The sequence below is a fragment of the Silurus aristotelis genome (assembly GCF_946808225.1).
Source record: "Silurus aristotelis genome assembly, chromosome: 21".
In the NCBI taxonomy this organism is placed as follows: Eukaryota; Metazoa; Chordata; class Actinopteri; order Siluriformes; family Siluridae; genus Silurus; species Silurus aristotelis.
Window position 1 is genome coordinate 14,428,996 of NC_139594.1, and position 18,929 is coordinate 14,447,924.

General features: G+C 36.1%; 3 protein-coding genes across 3 annotated transcripts in view; 2 read left to right on the forward strand and 1 right to left on the reverse strand.

Moving 5' to 3' along the window:
• pkhd1l1.1 (PKHD1 like 1, tandem duplicate 1) overlaps window positions 1-6,565 on the forward strand; it is a 47,242-nt gene extending 40,677 nt beyond the window's left edge. Inside the window, exons 70-77 of the mRNA XM_083523462.1 lie at window positions 1,285-1,442; window positions 1,555-1,690; window positions 2,115-2,462; window positions 2,556-2,707; window positions 3,830-3,976; window positions 4,501-4,654; window positions 5,296-5,373; window positions 5,505-6,565. Coding sequence (XP_083379588.1) covers window positions 1,285-1,442; window positions 1,555-1,690; window positions 2,115-2,462; window positions 2,556-2,707; window positions 3,830-3,976; window positions 4,501-4,654; window positions 5,296-5,373; window positions 5,505-5,668 — 1,337 coding nt within the window. The 3' untranslated portion in view covers window positions 5,669-6,565. The remainder of the gene's footprint in view (window positions 1-1,284; window positions 1,443-1,554; window positions 1,691-2,114; window positions 2,463-2,555; window positions 2,708-3,829; window positions 3,977-4,500; window positions 4,655-5,295; window positions 5,374-5,504) is intronic.
• LOC310716403 (antigen WC1.1-like) overlaps window positions 1-18,929 on the reverse strand; it is a 149,595-nt gene that overhangs the window by 100,456 nt on the left and 30,210 nt on the right. The gene's annotated exons all lie outside the window — the stretch shown is intronic.
• Window positions 11,104-13,455, forward strand: gdf6b (growth differentiation factor 6b). Its single transcript, XM_083524151.1, has 2 exons — window positions 11,104-11,429; window positions 11,962-13,455. Exons 1-2 carry the CDS (start codon window positions 11,108-11,110, stop codon window positions 12,840-12,842), a joined length of 1,203 nt encoding a protein of 400 aa, XP_083380277.1. The 5' UTR covers window positions 11,104-11,107; the 3' UTR covers window positions 12,843-13,455.

Consider the following 18,929-nt stretch of genomic DNA (forward strand, 5'->3'; position numbering starts at 1 on the left):
AACGAATGATTTCAAGTGATGTTTACTGTGACATGTCTGCTATTTTGTTTTTTTCTGTATTTTTTTTTTTTTTTGTGGTATTTTTTTTTTTTTAATTAATAATTTTTATTTTTTTTTTAAATATAAAGGATATAATAGGCCATGTCTGATTGAAATCTGATACAATTATAGATACTCATATTCCCTGACAAATATTCTGATTATCTGATCAAATCGAAACTTGATAGAGATAGAATCATTGCATTTCATCCTTGTTGTCTCTTTTCACATCACTATTACTAGTACTACTAATATTTAATACTATTTTGGGAGTCTGCTTCTTTTCATGCTGAGGAAGAGCACTACGGACGCAATATCTACTTTAGGAATGTTGATAGTGAAGTATAGAGAATGTCAGACGGAGTTGGATTGTGTGTTTGTGGATCTAAAGAAAGTGTACGACAGGGTGGCAAGAGAGGGGTTGTGGTATTGTTGAACCCTGGGGTCAACAGTGCAAAGTAATGGAGAGTATGTTAGAGAAGTAAAGAAACATTTTGGAGACAAGGTGAAAAAGGCACGATTAAGATGGTTTGGACATGTGCAGTGGAGGGACATGAGGTATATCGGTAGGAAAATGTCAAGTCAAGTCTATTTCTATATTGCTTTTCACAACAGACATTGTCTCAAAGCAGCTTTACAGAATTTAACAGTTAAGGTGAATGATGTGCATTTATCCCTGATGAGCAGCCATGGTGACTGTGGCAAGGAAAACTCCCTTAGATGTTTTGAGGAAGAAACCTTGAGAGGAACCAGACTCAAAAGGAGAACCCATCTTTATTTGGGTGATTTTAAGAGTGTGATTATAGTCTTTAAACAATAAAGAACACTGGAGAGTGAGAACTAACATGAGCACTGGAATGTAAGATTATGAGTGATGTACTTTTCTCTCTAATAAAGTCATTTGAGTTTATGGAACCTGGAGCTACTAAGCAACAAATAAAATAGCTCAACATTTGCGATCATCATAGATCCAACACCAGTAGAATGCTGAGGATGGAGCCGCCAGGAAGGAGGAGAAGTAGAAGGCCAAGGAGAAGGTTGATGGATGTGGTGAGGGAAGACATGTAGGTAGTTGGTTTGAAGGAGGCAGATGTAGAGGACAGAGCAGTATAGAGACGGATGATCCACTGTGGCAAACCCCTAAGAGGAGCAGCTGAAAAAAAGATGATGAATTAGGTAGTTTAATACTTGTATTTATCATTAGGTGTTTTTAACAATATCATTATGTCCTGTCTCTTTGCACAGGCCCACAGGACCACGGCTGGTGCGCCGGTTATACTTGTCAAAAGAGAGTGTCGCTCTTCCACAGTATTGTAGCCACCAACAAATCCTTTGACATCTATTTCACTGGTGTGTCCCCTCAAAAACTGAGGCTTATGATGCTCAATGCTGATCCCCAAGAGGTACAAGCTTAATTGTTTTAAGTTTCACAAACCTTTCATTAGGATATCATTTACTGTTCGATTGAAAGTTTGCATGTTTCGGGCTTAGGAACTTTTTTTTTATTTTTTGCAGACTGTGAAAGTGGCTGTATTTTACTCAAATCCTCAGCGTTTGGATGTCTACGTCAGTGATCAACTGGTTGCGCCAAACAATGCTCAGTGGAATGTTGGCCACACTGACTACACCTTGCTTAAACCTACATTTCCTGGTATTGTTTAATCCAAAAGTCAAAAATGTTGTCAATTTCTAAAAGTGGGTTTCATTTACGAAGCTAGATTTAAAAACATTTATTCACAAATTATTGTCAGAAAGAGACAGAAAATTAAGTAATTATTACATCATTACATTAGTTTGAAGCTGGTACTCTGCAATGACCGAGCTGCATATTGTAAAATTTACTGTATGTTCTGTTTTGTAACATTTGATGAATTAGCAACATAATCACATCAACAAAAAATATTAATATTTGCATAAATATAATAGGAGGATTCAAGGATTTACATTGAATGTTACTAAAATGATTATCAAATGAGGTCCACTGAATGACAGCAGTTAGCTTGCTTGCATTCTATGTGCAGTTCCTTCCAGTATTCTAACACCATCCTCTTACTTCTCCACTCTCACTTCTGCAGGACAATATGTCCCTACACTTAGTGGCACGGCTGGCTCCAATTTTTTTGACCCTGACTACAAAATGATGCATGTCCTCCTGCAAGGCTCTACCCCTGTCCAGATCATCACATCTCCATTGCTCTTCATTTCCTTCAACCTCCCAGCCATGACAGAGGAGGAGTTTTTTGGGGACCAGCTGATCAACAACCTGGCTATTTTCTTGAAGATTCCTGCCTACAAGATTCGTATCACCAACATAGTGCGGGAGAACAGCGGGGCACAGAGGCGAAAACGTTCCACTGGACTAACGGTGGAAGTGGAGATCAAGGAACCTCCCACCAACCAGACGTCTGCGAATAGCACAAGTGGTGAGCAGACACTCAGCACCTGGCAGTAGTGGAGAAGACTTTTTAGACTTTTTACTGTGTGCACAAAACATTCTACATTTCCATTTCCTGCAGATTCAGATCAGTTCACAATGTTGAAGGCTGCTGCTGACACACTTGCCCAGGCTGCTGTCTCTGGCAATCTCAGTCAGTCCATTGGCTTTAATGTCTCCTCAGTGGGTGTCATTGTTCCACCTCCACCAGCTAATGACCCAACTTGGAGCCAGGTAATAGGAATGAGCTATTTCTGTATTTTAATTTTAATGGTATGTTTTCATGACACCTAATTTAGCATGAATTTATGTAATATTATATTTCAGGAAAATGAGCAGTGCAACCCAGCATTTGTTTTTCAAGAGCTTCTCCCACATGCATAACTTTCTGACATTGTTATTATTAAATAATATGGGGTGTTTGCAACAGATCTTGGTAGTTCACAGTTAAAATATTCTGCAATGTTTTTTTTTTTTTTTTTTAAGAAAAATTAGACTCATGAACAAACAGAACTTTCAAAAGTAAAAAGGCATCATTATAAGGGTTCATTTGTGGCTGCAGAGCCAAATTTTGCAGCTCAGTCTTGCCCAGACTGTAGATCATTGTGAGTTTCCCTATGAATAACCTCACTGACATATCTTCTTCTACTTTTGGCTGCTCCCATACTACTTTGTCCTTAACATCTGACTCCTTAAAACCAACTACCTGCATGTCTTCCCTCACCACATCCAATAAACCTTCTCCTTGACCTTCCACTTTTCCTCCTTCCTGGCGGCTCCATCCTTAGCATTCTCCTACCAATATACCCCTTGCCCATCCTCCACACATGTCCAAACCATCTTAATCGTGCCTTCCCTTTCTCTCCAGCACATACCTCCACCTCTCCAGGTTCTTCTCAACCTGCTCCCTACTTTTGCCACAAATCACAATATCATCCGCAAATCATAGTCCATGGAGACTCCTGTCTGACCTCGTCTGTCAACCTGTCCATCACCACTGCAAACAGGAAAGGGCTCAGAGCTGATCCTTGATGCAGTCCCACCTCCACCTTTAACCAATCTGTCATTCCTACTGCACACTTTTGCTGCTGTCACACTGTCCTCAAACATGTCCTCTTTACAGACACATCTGAAAAACAAATATTGTCTCGAGGGTAATGAAAGTGTTGTGTACAACTTTAGATTTATTACCAAATGATATAATGCAATGTTCAACCCAAATAGTTTCATTGTCAAACTATTTATATATTAGATTGGAGCATTTTAAGTAATCACCGCAATAGTGATTATGTGCAGCCAGTCAATCATTTATTCCTTCATTCTAATAGCACACTGATGCCGTCTCTCTGTGGGCAGGTGGCGAATCAGGAGGTGACACGTGAGACTCAGTCAGTGCAGATGGTGAGCAGTGTGTCCACTCTGAAGGTGGTGGTGGAACCAGTGGCAGGGCTTTATCCTGGAGCTCTCAGCATACAACCTGTCATCATGGCCTTGGACCAACAGGTAAGACATTTAAAAGCATGGTCTGATCAGATAAATAAATGAATGGATCTAAGATATCTAGATCCTATAAGGGGCAGTTTGTATTTATTCCAGTGTTCTCTGTTGCTAGGCAAAACACAACTGGTATGATGAATGATGTTTAAAAGTTCTTTCTTCTCACTACCTGAATCCATTTCAGCTGCTGAAACAGAATGTTTGTATTGACTAAGGGGAGGGGGAGCTTATTTCTGTATGTTTACATGGTAGTGCAGTTTGTTCCATTATAAAATATTGCATTCTACATCTTCAAATGAAAGCTGGTACATTTATATTTAAGTGTCAATGTGTACTGTACATGTAATATGTGTATTTATTTGTACTGTATATGTATAATAAATAATCACTTATCAAGCACTTGATGTAAATCTTAAAACACTTTATAATTAGCTATGTAACCGTAAAAGCCCTGATTATGACAACATTATAATTCTATACACAGCATTATTTCTGGCATCTTCTGATACTCAGGGGTTTTTTGTCTCCAGGGTAACTGTGTATCTGTTGGGGTGACATCGCTCACAATTACAGCTGTGCTTAAAGATGCATTTGGAAACCTAGAAGATGGCTTGTTTGGAACTACAACCATCCCCTTCCAAAGCTGCTTTGCCAATTACACTGACCTGGCCATCAATACCACTGGTGGGTAGCTTGGAATTTATCATTTTTTTGTTAAAAGTGCAAGCTTTGTGTTTGCTATTTATTATTATTTGTTTAATATGACTGTAATCATTTTAAAGCAATACCACAATGATTTTAATGTAGTCCTTGTACCATATCAAAAATATATACCATATGTCAAACAGTATTTATGAATATTCAGATGCAAATGTACTGATCTACAGTCTGTACTAATTTACACATGATTAAGATATCAATCATATTTAAATTATACATTATTGTTTGTGTTTATTTTTCTCAAAACACTAAAGTACTTCTTTAATTAATATGGTATTAATTACCATACACTATAAGGAAAACGGTTTGTGGACACCGAACCATAAGTTTGTTATGTGCTTTTTAAACTTTATATTACATTTAAACCATGTAAACCATATCTTCATGGAGCTGGCTTTGTGCACTGGGGCATTGTCATGATGGAACAAGTTTTATGTCTCTTTTTTCAAATGAAGGGAAAATGTAATGTTACTGCATTGTATCAAATTATGTGCTTCCAACAATTTGCATATGGCTGGAAAATTCACGTGTCCCAATACTTTCGTGCATATAATGTCCATACATGCAATATGTTCTAAAAGTGTTTTGGGGGTTTTTTGCCACAGGGAAGAACATGACACTGGCTTTTACTCTGGATGAATGGACAGCGCAGTCCCGATCCTTCACTGTAAACTCACTCTCAAGTAAGTCTGTTTTCTTTAGTACTAGCATTAATGGGAGGACTCATTTCTCAACACATGCTGCAAATGTTCTTATAATCCAGTCTTGTCATATATCACCACTTCATCATCTGTGTCTACTTATTGTCCACCAGCCACAACCTCCACTACACAATCCACCACAACGAAGACCACCACAATGCAAGATCCAAATGATGACCACAACAGCATCTTTGACTCCAGTCCTGGCTTCACAATGCACACTGTGTATATGATAATGCTACTCGGTGTACTGCATCTAATCTACACTGTGGTTTAAGAGAACAAATAAAGCAAATGTACCTAATTTTGTGATAAATAGCTTGATGACAATGGATGCGTAACAAAATCTGAATATATTTCTTTTCTTTTTATTCTTTTCATAAATACATTTAAAGGTCTTTTACCTTGACATATTGCTACAAAAAATTTTTCAGCTCTGACATATTTATAGTTATTAATTGATTACAAATAGTAAATATAAATATTCTGTTGTTTTTCCTGCATATTCTACACAATAAAGAAATATAACAATAACATGTCTTCCTATGTATTTTTTTTTTCACATATATTACATCTAATATCATACATCTTATACACCTGACCATATGATTAGTATGTGCTTTTTGAACTTCTTGTTCCACGTTTAGTTCCCATTTGCCGTTATAATAAGCTCCACTCTCTTGGGAAGATGTTCCAATAAATGTTGTAGTGTGTTTTTGGAGAGTTGTGCTCATTCAGCCACAGGGGTGTTAGTAAAGTCAGGCACTGATGTAGAATGATGAGGCCTCGGTGCTGTCAGCATGCCAATTTATCCCAAAGGTGTTCATTAGTGTTGCGGTCAGAGCTCTGTAGCAGGCCACTCAAGATCTTCCACTCCAACCCAACCATGTAAACCATATATGTTCATGGAGCTTGCTTTGTGTACAGAGGCATTGCCATTCCCAAGCAGGTTTGGGTCTCCTAGATCAAGTGAAAATGTGCCTGTAACTGAATAGCGCATGCATAAAAGTACATCTGGAGTCTAATCAATGTGAACAAAATAACCAGTGGTGGACAGTAACAAAGGATGCATGTAATTCGTGACTGCATTTAATAGTCTTTCCTATATCTGTACTGAAATATTTCTATTTGAGAAGATTTTAAATATTAAAGTCAAATATTACTTTATGCTAAACTGCATTTTGTGAAATCAGTTCTTTTTTATTAGAGTGGATAAAAATGTAACTGGTGAAGCACACAGCAAAAAACCAATCAGGGTAGAGAACGCACTCTGCTTGGTGGTATGCACTTCTCACCAACATACAGTTCAGCGTCAGTTCAACAGCAAACAGAACATTTTGAGAAAGATAAATGATGGAAGAAACTCACAACAACAACATGCCACAACACCAGTGGCCTTATTTGTGCTTTTTTGAGTATTTGTAAAAAGGTTTTGGGCTCATGATAACTTGAATAGATATCAATTAGTGTTTGACTCATTAATATCATTCTTTTACAGATTTTCTCAGTCGCTTTGGAGCATTTCTCAGATCAGAAATGAAATTCCCAAAACTACTTGTTCAAACTCCACATCATACGAACATCTCTCGTTGCTTTGATCAAATTGCGAATGCTTTTGTACATCATTTAATCGATTGTGTACAAGTGTCTGCTTTTTCCTACATTATCAGTTGTTTGTCATGTTGTTCAAAATATATTATACTAGTTTCACCTAAATGGTTTAAGCACCAGTTCATTGCATAAGTCATTAAATGCAAAATGGTTAAACCAGTTGTCAAAATTTGTCAAGCTCTTCTTCTTCACAGTTCTATTAAACTTTTTTGGTAAATGTGTCTTGAATTGATGAATTGTGCAGATAAACCTCAAATGTCACTTTCAGATCAACCAATAATCAACTAGTTCTCTAAAATAGGTCAAGGCTGAATCTCTTGAACCTTTACTGTAATTGGTGAGTGTATATAAAAAGAGCAAAACACAGACTAACAATTGTTGAAAATGGATGAACAACTAGAAAAGGAACATGGTCGAGAGCCAAGAATAAGGATGCAGCTGGAAGGGTAAGGAGGCAAAATAGAGGAAGAGGAAGAAGAGGCCAGAGACATAGGCACATTTCAGATGAAATTAGAACCACTATTGTGGGCAATGTTGTCAGTCATGGCCTCGCAATGGTATCGCAAGGAATGATATCTGTTGTGATGTGGATGAAATTCTGTGGCCTGACAGACTGAGACGTCAGGGGGTAGAGACAGATTGCACTGTATAGTGCGGCATGCGCAGTTCTGCCTAAGAAGTGTTTCCTATGTTTACCTTTTGGAATTGTAATTTGTGTCTTTTTATTTTCTATCACAATGACATTACATTGAAATTTTTTAGTCAGTCCACTAGTAAAGAAAAATTAAAACGTGTGAATCCTGTCCAGTCTCTTACGATCATAAATTTGTGCTGTTGAAATTCACAGTTGCCAATTCAGCCTCGTGCATTTTCAATACTTTTAATCCAAAACATAATTTACATCAGAAAATACTAAAATAAAGCAGTCATATTGAAAAAATGACTAAACATTTTGACTATTTTGTTCGTAAACAATGATAAAAGGACTTGTTATTCTGATGGCAATGATATGTTCATTGACACAAATACTTAATTTTGAGAGAAATACTAAGGATTTTGAGCAGTAAACAGGCTTTTGCAAGAAATCCAATGTATTGTGCTGTTTGTTCACATTGTTTTGAGAATGCACTTACTGATTTGCAAATCTTAAGGATGATTCGAGAAACGCACCAAAGCGACTAAGAAAAACTGTAAAAGATTGGTGTGCTAAGCGTAACATTAGAGTCTTTTCACTTAATCTAAGTTGAGTCTTGATAATAGGACATAATAGCCATAAAAAAAATTATAGCATTTTAGATACTTTAGTTCATTTGAAGACTTTTGTACTTTTACTCAACTGCAATTTTACTTTTATTGAAGAAATATTTTATCTAGTGTAGCTCTACTTTAACTTTAACTTTAAAGTACATGGTTTGTATACTTCATCCACCACTGAAAATAACTAAACTCCATTTACATAAAGCAGCTAACAGTTTTTCTCAGCTGCTTTGGAGCATTTCTCGAATCATCCTTAATATTTGCAAACCAGTCAAAACAATGTGTACAAACAGCGCAATACATTGGATTTTTTGCAAAAGTCTGTATTTATTTCCTGAAATCCAATGTAAATTAAAATCTCTCAAAAGTATTTGTGTCAATGAACATGTCATCAGAATGAAAAGTCCCTTTATCATTGTTCACAAACAAAATCATTAAAATGTTTAGTCACAGTTTCAGGATTTCGGAACTATGGTTTGGATCAAAGTAACTGAAAATGCACAAAATTATACTTCCTTCTGTACGGCATCTATGAATTTCAGCAGCACAAATGTATTTATTTGATTGCATATTTGATGTATTTATTGATTGCAAAAGAGACCGGACAGGATTCACACTTTTACTGTACTCTACTAGTGTTTGTTTGTTTCTTAGTTCTTCATCCATTTTCAGAATATATAATTTTGTGTTTTGCTCTGTCTGTATACACTTCAATTGAAGGTTCACAGGATTCACCTTTGACCTGTTTTAGAAAACTAGTTGATTATTGGTTGATCTGATGCTGTACACTATTCAAGATTCATTTGCACAATTCATCAAGTCACATTTAAAGGTTTAATAGAAATTGTAAATAACAGATGATTACAACTGGTTCAACCATTTTGCATTCAATTAATTATACAATGTACCGATGCCAAGATGTTTTGGGGGTTAAAACTATTCAGGTGAAACCAGTATAATATATTTTGATCAACATGACATAAACAACTGATAATGTAGGAAACATCAGACAATTGTACACAATTGATTGAACGAGTGTACAAAAGCATTCACAATTTGATCATAGCAACAAGAAATGTTCATATGATGGGCGCAAAAGACTAAATGATTTGGAGGTTGGACAAGTAATTTTGAGAATTTCCTTTCTGATCTGAGAAACGCTCCAAACCAACTGCCAAAAACTGTAAATGAATTTGCAGCAATTGAACAGTAGAGGGCCTCGGAACCCACAAGGAGAAGATTTTAATGTCTTCAATTGGCTCCTGCCCAGGGTGTATTTATGGCTCTGGCTCAGCAACCCTGACCAGGATTAAATAAATAAATAAATAAATAAATAAATAAATAAATAAATAAATAAATAAATAAATAGATAGATAGATAGATAGATAGATAGATAGATAGATAGATAGATAGATAGATAGATAGATAGATAGATAGATAGATAGATAGATAGATAGATAGATAGCAAATTGACAGTGGAGAAATTACTACCACATTGTGAAGAGAGAGAGAGAGAGAGAGAGAGAGAGAGAGAGAGAGAGAGAGAGAGAGAGAGAGAGAGAGAGACTGGGCCTCACGTTGTACACATGCCCCCATCTTGGTCATAAATCCAGAGACTTTCTTACAAACATAAGCTATATTCTAGGAGTATATGGCAGAACTATACCTTCGGTTATATTCATTTAGAGTATTTTAGTGTTTGGCACAGTAGATCATACAATTACAATTATCATATTTATGCAACGAGGCAGTTGAAGAGTAAGGACTTTGCTGGGACTTAAATGCACTGAGCTGCCGCTTATCTGTTGTAAATGAACTGGCGAATACAGAAGAAACCCACACTAACATATTGAAAACATGCACAGGCTTTGCACATACAATAACACAAGTTATACTGGGACACTAAAGCTGCGAGGCAACGGCACTACATGTTGCAAACAGAATTCAAGTTTTTATTCTTGCATCCAGTCATAATGTTTGTATTATGTCATTTTTTATATTAATTATAGTTTTGTATCATTGCATGTGTGTTTTCGCATCTTATAAATGATGAAGTGATGCAGTGAACTACTACAGTACATATTATAAAAATCACAGCTCCACCAATGATGGTTACCTACGATATTCTGGCTTCTACTTCATGCCAAAGTGGATAAGCACAATAACAGTTGTAGCTCATCGTTCATCAAATGTTTTCAAGTAAACAGTGATCAGATCAGGCCTAGCATATAAACAAACAACCATTGATCATATGGAAAGTTCACCCATTTAATATGCAAATACAAATATCTTGCTGTTAGTTTTTTAGTCCCCATCAAAACCACATGCCTAAATCTTGCACTGAAGAAATGCAGCTTCTTGAAGTTCGTAAAGCAGATTTGCCTCATTGTCCTGATTCAATGCTGGTGGCCTTTTATAAACATGATTGTGGTTTATTGTGGTTAACTTCAAACTGTATAAAGTTATCTTTATATGGAAACAGATCGTATTCATTTATATTCGATTATTAGATTTTAGTAGATCTTTAGATCTTTAGATCTTTAAATAGATAGATAGATAGATAGATAGATAGATAGATAGATAGATAGATAGATAGATAGATAGATAGATAGATAGATAGATAGATAGATAGATAGATAGATAGATAGATAGATAGATAGATAGATAGATAGATAGATAGATAGATAGATAGATAGATAGATAGATAGATAGATACTTGATGATGTGCGTCTATTGCTGCCTTTGCGCTTTGGGACCGAAACGCTATGCTGCTCTCTCTCTCTCTCTCTCTCTCTCTCTCTCCTCACACGTGCTCCAGTCGCTCATATAAAAGTAAGCCATTATTCTGATGTTTCCTGTATGCGTTTGCACTATGCATTGCCTCGGGCTCCTGCTCTTCCTCCTGCAGCTCTGTGCGCGTCTTGACGCGGCGGCTGTGGAGTTGCTCCCCGGTAAAAGTCCCTTATCACCGACCTCGTTTCCACACACACTCGCCTCATCCAGCACCAAGCGCTTCCCCAGAGCGAGAAAAGACTCGGTAGAGCCTCACGACTACATGCTGTCTATCTATAAGACTTTTTCGGCTGCCGAGAAACTGGGACTGAACGCGAGCTTTTTCCGTTCGTCTAAAGCCGCAAACACCATTACGAGTTTTGTGGATAATGGACAAGGTAAGAGGGTCTGGATAAAATTTCACCGCTTTTATCATGTTTATAATTAGCGAGATTATATTTCATTTTTTACAGTAATCAGTAACTTAGCCTGTGTACTTCTTTTGGGAAAATATCCTTAATTGTACACCTTGGTACTCAGTAGATAGTAGATGGAGGTCTTTAAGGGGTCCCACAGAAGAAACTTAACTTCAGTGTACAGGTGTACATCATTGGTGTACCAAAATGTTAACGTCAATTTAAATACAGCAAAAAATACTATAGATTATAATACAGTAATTAATTTTGGTTAAATTATTTAGTTTTTTACTTTTAGAAGAAAAATATTAATGTTCTTTGGTATCTCTCTGAGTGAACATATACAAGATCAGAAAGGTTTGCAAACTAAACTTTGTAAGAAACTAAACAGTCTAGAAGAACTGTAAGGTACTTTTTCCTCAACCTCTAGTCTCAGATTTGTGTCTGTTGTTAAACGCATTATACCAATGAAAATTAATTGTATGGAGTAAATTATTTCTGCTTTCTCTTTTAGATGACTCTCCAAACTCTCCACTATGGACCCAGAAGTATCTCTTTGACATCTCAACCCTTTCTGAAGTCGAGCTGCTGGGTGCTGAACTAAGAATCTACACAAAAGCCTCTGGACACTTCCCAACATCTGACGCAGGTTCCATGGAGATTCAGCTTCTTTCCTGCCAGACTCACAAACGTCTGGATTCCAAAATCCTAGACTTGCAGGATTCTCACAAAGCAAGATGGGAAGTCCTGGATGTGTGGGAAATTTTCTCAGAACGGCATATGCATACAAAACGAAACTTCTTCTGTCTGGAGCTCAGAGCTTCCTTTGACAATCCTGAGAGGGAAATCGACTTACGGCAGCTTGGATTACACAGATACGGGCGCCCACAGCAGAAGAAAGCCATATTGCTCGTGTTCACCAAATCAAAGAAGAGGCAGAGCTTGTACTATGAAAAAAATGGAAAAATTAAATTGGACCCTGAGCATGCCGGAAAGGAGAAATTCCCTCGGGTAAAATCTAAGCGGAAGCGCCGGACGGCGTTAAACAACAAGGGCAAAAAAACGGGGAGAAAGTCTAAGTCTCGATGCAGCAAGAAGCCATTGCATGTCAATTTCAAAGAACTAGGTTGGGATGACTGGATTATCGCCCCTTTGGATTATGAAGCATATCATTGTGAGGGTATATGTAACTTTCCTCTTCGGTCTCATTTAGAGCCCACTAATCATGCCATCATACAGACTTTGATAAACTCTATGAACCCTGGCAACATGCCACCCAGCTGCTGTGTGCCTTCTAAACTTAGCCCCATCAGCATCCTGTACATCGATGCTGGGAATAATGTAGTGTACAAACAATATGAGGACATGGTTGTGGAATCATGTGGGTGCAGGTGACTGAGTGTGCTCTACAATTTTTAGAGAACAAATACTCAATCACGCCTCTGAGATTAATCTAGAGAGTTAAACATTAGAGCTTGTAGACCAGTCATTAGTAGCTACAATTCCATAATGCAAAGTATTCACCAATGAAAATATGAGATTAGATCTGAAGCCATGGTTATATCATATTCTGGAATTAAACACTAGCCTTTACAACAGACAAAAATAGATTAAGCAAGATCATTTTAAATTTGACTGCTCTACCTTATACATTTACTTTCACCCAATAAGATACTATATAATACAACATAATAAAATGCCAGAATGAACAGGATATCCGTCATTTTGTAAATGACTTGTAAAATCATTGATTTCATGGTAAATATAGTAAATCTCTTTCTAATTTAAACCGTATTCTATTAAATTATTCTAACCAATACTGTAGGTATAACTTTGTATTTAAGACCTGTACTTTTGTAGACTGAAATTGTGTATCTACCTCATCGAATAGCATTTTATATCTTTCTATATGTATACGAATGTGAGATTTATTTCAACATTTTTGTAAATACTGTAGCCAAAAAAGGAAAAGTTATTCTTCTAATAAAAGAGTAAACAAATGAATAAATTATATATTAAAATGATATATGTTATCAAAAATAAATATGTTATTAATTAGGCCAACAATCTTTTAATGGGTGGTGGTGTTGAATAGAAGATGGGTTGGGAGGAAAATAATCCAGGACAGTGTGGTGTGTTACATTACCAGACTGAAGCAGATGATTTGTCTATAGACAAATAGATAGATAGATAGATAGATAGATAGATAGATAGATAGATAGATAGATAGATAGATAGATAGATAGATAGATAGATAGATAGATAGATAGATAGATAGATAGATAGATAGATAGATAGAGACACTAGAGACTCTATCTGTAAGAAAAATTTACCTCAACTACAATTAAAAGTTAAATAGAATAATAAATAAATAAAATAGAAATAGATTTATTTCTAAGTATCCTTCTGTTATGTAAATACTATACAATGCATGATTGAGTTGTTACTATAGTAACAACTATAATGAATGCATTAATAGAAGACCCGTGACTTGAATTATATCCAGTCCTGCCCCTCTCTCTCTCTCTCTCTCTCTCTCTCTCTCTCTCCCTCTCTCTCTCCCTCTCTCACACACACACACAATTGATAATTAATTAATTAATTAATTACTTCTGACTAATCACATTTGAGAATTCAACATCCAACTAGTCTGACTATTTCTCAAGATGAGTTTAATAGTCTAAGTGGTGCTTGTGTATCAGTGGCATAAGTTCACTACAGTTAATATTTAATCAAATAATGTCTATGTTGCAGGTAAGGATGAAGAAATGAGGAAAGCAGTGTACATTTTAAGACTTTTTTGTTTAACTGGAATAAAATGGTAACCTGGGGTATTCGTGTACTTTTTCCTGTGAAGATAAAAGGGCAAGTTTCAGTGTTTAGCAAAGGTGAAAGAGGGGTCAACAGATACTTAGTGCCATGTTCCTTGGGTGGCCTGGTTTTTTGAATGGCCAAGGGTGTATACATTCGCTCTGTCTCTGATTCTCTTTCTCTCTTACTGTATTTATGTGTTTCGATGTTTTTCTGTCCTTCTTGCAAACATATACACATGCAAACATAGACACACATAAACACACACACAACACACACATTGGCAAAGAGTGGACAGATGCACAGTGGTTGACCCCCAGTGACCAATGGTTTCATTCATTCTCTGTCTGGGTTAGGACAAAGCAAGCAACGATGCTACTTTCAGATTAGGCTTGCTTTTTGCTTCAGGTCAAAGGTCGAGTGTCCCTTTGTGTTTAGCCTCTAAGAATTTTAAAGGTACACATGCAGTAAAGAAAGAGGAAGCAATCAACACAGCAAGAGAACAAGGAGAGGAATGTGTGTGACATTGCCTGATTGGCCCTCTGTCTTTCCAGCACACTATCACTCCATGGACTACGCAAGAAGATAAAAAAAAAAAAGGCGCAACAAATACAAGCAACAAAGCGTGTTTTTAACAACAGATGGGAGTTTTGGCTCGATGGCACATCCGGACTGAACTGACATGACATTAATTAATTGAAATAGTCTTCCATAGAGTTGAACACTTTCTCTAACTTCATAAGATAATTCTTAGTTTTACTAAGAAGTAAAATACTTACTAAAAAGATTGTGTCATGCTCCTGAGAGGTCAGATTAGGGCCACTGCAAGCAAAAACAATCAGCAACATACTTCTTGATGTGGTTCTGTTGTTTTTTTTTTGTTTGTTTTTTTCACTTTTAGATTCAGACCCTAGTGTATCTACCATGTCCATGACTATTCAATTCAATTCAATGTATATATTTGTGTAGCACTTTTAAAAATATACACAGTCACAAGGCAGCTTTACAGAAATAAATAGCTTACACGTAAATTAGTACACATAAAGTTTATCCCTAATAAACAGGCCAGTGGTGACTGTGGCAAGGAAAGATTCCCTGAGGCAGTGGTGGACAGTAATGAACTAAATGTAATTCGGTACTGTACTTAAGTAGCTTTTCGTGTGTATCTTTACTTTACTGAAATATTTCTGTTTGGGAAGACTTTAACTTCATTACATTAAAAATTTAAATATCTTACTTTTTATTTAGCTACATTTTGCTAAATCAGTCGCTCCTTTTTATTTATCAGTGGATACAAATTTTATCATCACTTTTAATTGTATAATTTGATTAATAGTGCAGCGACTGAAGATTTATGTCATTGAAAGATGTACCACGGATTAAAACAAGAGGAAAAAATAGGCCACACTATTTGCAGTAGGGACAAGAGAGTATGATTTTCATACTCCCGCTATATACACCCATTATGTACTCTTTTCAAAGGGAGCACTTTTACATTTACTGGAGAAATATTTTACAGAGTGTATCTCTATTTTAACTCAAATACATGCTTTGTGTTCTTTGTCTACCATTGCCCTGAGGTGATAGGAGGAAGAAACCTTAAAAGGAACCAAACTAAAAAGGGAGCATCATCCTCACCTGAGTGACACAGAATGTCCATTAATCATAGGTTAATTATTGCTGAGGTTATCAACCTTTCCCTGATAAAGACTGAGGCATAAAACTCTATGAAAATTGTTCACTGCAGCTGTAGTTCTAAGCTATTGTAGAAGATATTACATTAATTACAGTCCAAATCCATATTCCTGGTTTCGAGGTTTAACGTTCCTCAGTAACTTAATGGACCTTTAGATTGTGCATGTATAACTATCCTCAGCAGCAAAAACTCCATCCAGAAATAGGGCAAACGAAACGGACAGAATATCTGCTCAGTATGCTTACTAATGATAAATCATCTTTATTACTTCAAGTTCACTTTAAAAATATTTAAGTTTTCGAAACGCCACCATTTTTAATTGCAAGTCTATTTTTCAATCTTTGTTCAATTATAGTAACATTTCTTTAAACATTACTTGTTTAATTTTAGAAGATGATCCCAAATATTGTTTAGCTGAATTCTTTAATGGACTGTGATAATGAGTCAGAATATGCAATAATCAAATCCAGTCTACTAATTTGATTTGTCGAGCAGCATTCCAAAAGTGTTTATATTCACTGTAACTGCATTGGAGAAGTTTCACTGTGTGTATCACTCCACTCATCTGTGTTTGTCACGCAAAATTCCTCTTTCTAATACAAAACAGTTACTACAGTAGAGTTACTGACATCATCAGCAGACATGGCAAACCATACTTTTCAGAAATAACTTTTGATATCTTTTGACTTAAATTATGGAGGCCTGTTTGAAGAAGATGAAAAGGAAGCACCAGTAACACCTTTAATGGGAATTGTACAAATGTGTGAGCTAGCAAAATGTGCTATGTAGAGAATATATATATATATATATATATATATATATATATATATATATATATATATATATATATATATATATATATTCAGAGTTTAGTCTGAATGAGCTGTTTGCTCTTATTTCACCTCTTTTGTTTGCTACCCAGACAATGTGTGTTTTTTTTCTTTTAGATCGCCAAACATTTGCAACCTAGAAAACAACTGATAAAATAGAGAGGTGAAAGGAGGTTTGCAGAGTCAACTCATAAGAGGAAAGTGCCCCGGTGTGTTTACATAGCTGTAACGAAGGGCAGCAGGTTAATCTGCCCCACTTAACTCCTGAACACTAACCAGTGATTTAAGGCCAGCTATAGGGGCAATATAAAACTGTAGAGAATGAAATAGAAGTGATCTCAGGCCAGCTGGCTAACATACCAAAAAACTTCAGTCTTCAGACATTGACATGAAATCTATTTCTGCCTCTATTATACTATATAGATTTTATATAGTCCAACTCATACCATTTAAACTATATCTTCATGGCACTGCCTTTTTGAGCATTGACATTGTCATGCTGAAACAGATTTGGGTCTTCAAGTTCAAGTGAAAGAAAAGCATCAAAATGCATCCTATAGAACTGTGTGCTTCCAACTTTGTGATAACAGTTTGGAGAAGAGTTACATATGGCTGTAAATGTCAGGTGTCCCAAAACTTTTGTCTGGATATTGTATCTAATGTACTATATGCAACAGAGGAGCAGAAACTTAAGATATTGTATTAAACTCTTACTGTTTTGTGTAAATCAACATTACAAATATTGACTCCTGTATCTTTAAGAAGAACCAGAGTTGGAAATAGACGTGTGAGAAAGACGATAAGGCTTTTTGGAAATGTATTCCATTTTTTTTATATAAAGTTTATTCAATTTCACATATTTATCATAGAAACCACTGCTAAATTTAAAAGGCATGGAATGAAAACACCATACACCTGAAATTTTGTGAAAACCCTTTAAGAAATTCATTAATTTGTCATAGAAAGAAAAAAAATTTTGTAGATCTTACTGCAGCTCTGTAACGTGCCACACAGTTCACATCTGAACTATCGCTGCTCGTTCAAAGAGCCAAAGACCTGCTTGCTGCTCTTAATCATCACATACTCGAATCAAAGAGACATAGAAGGTGCTCTGCTGTAAAGCTGTTCAGGTCACAGTCATGCCAGCAGCTTTGCACTGTCTGTCAAGGGATAAAGCAAAGTGGTGGGACACAGATGTTTGCAATAGTTAGCGCTGGGGAACATATGGCTTTGGTTGTGGCAAAAGCAGCACTGCTTGTTCTGGGTTTAACCAACTGTATATTAGGTTTTTTTAGCCGAGGACTGAAAGTTGCTGCAAGACAGGTCTGACCTCTTCGCATGAGTTTTGACTGAATGATAATAAGAGTTCTGGACTTCTTTTATACATTAGCGGCAAAATTTGGATGACAGCAGCTGTAGCCTTGCTTTATAGTCTTTATAGGTGGAAATGTGAAACATATGGGGAGGGTCTAGATTGAGTATGTTCTTTTTCTATAATTATAAGTGCATGAAAAGAACCTTTTAATAGGACACATCACTGTATTCTTACATCAAAAGGCAATGATTGTAGATAAGTCAGACCTTACACCGTTTTAATTTATTTTGTCATTATATTCAGCATTCAAGGCATACAGACTATTCATCTTATTTTAAGCAAGTCAATTCTTAAGAGTAAAGTCTCACGCTAACACATTCACAATGACAGAATTATTTCAGGATTCACTATTCTGTACATGTATGTAAAGTATGTATGTAATGTATGTATGTATGTAAAGATGTATGAGCATGGTGGACATTTATAAAGGCAAAGATTTACCAATATTCACTGTCCCTGTATTTAAACACAGACAAAGCTAAGCCCAAGTAATTGGAGCACGTCTGGTTCTCTAAGGAATGGGATGAGATCACCATAAAGATACATTCTTGCACAACACTAATAAAACTGACATTAAATATGGTATCTGTTGTGGAAGGAATATTCTTCAGCACAGCATTGTATCTCTTATTGTTACTCTTTTTCAAACAAGTTTACGTTTGATTATCCCAAATGTTATTGTAACATTCAGTAAGTTTTTAACATGTTGTCAAAGATTAGATTATAATTGTCTATAAAAATGCATTAAAGGTAGACTGATCTGATAGCAG

Bases quoted from the DNA above. Each gene is read 5' to 3' on its own strand.
- gdf6b (XM_083524151.1), top strand. From the start codon at position 11,108: ATGTTTCCTGTATGCGTTTGCACTATGCATTGCCTCGGGCTCCTGCTC. The intron at 11,430-11,961 runs GTAAGAGGGTCT...TTTCTCTTTTAG, and splicing joins TTTTGTGGATAATGGACAAG to ATGACTCTCCAAACTCTCCA.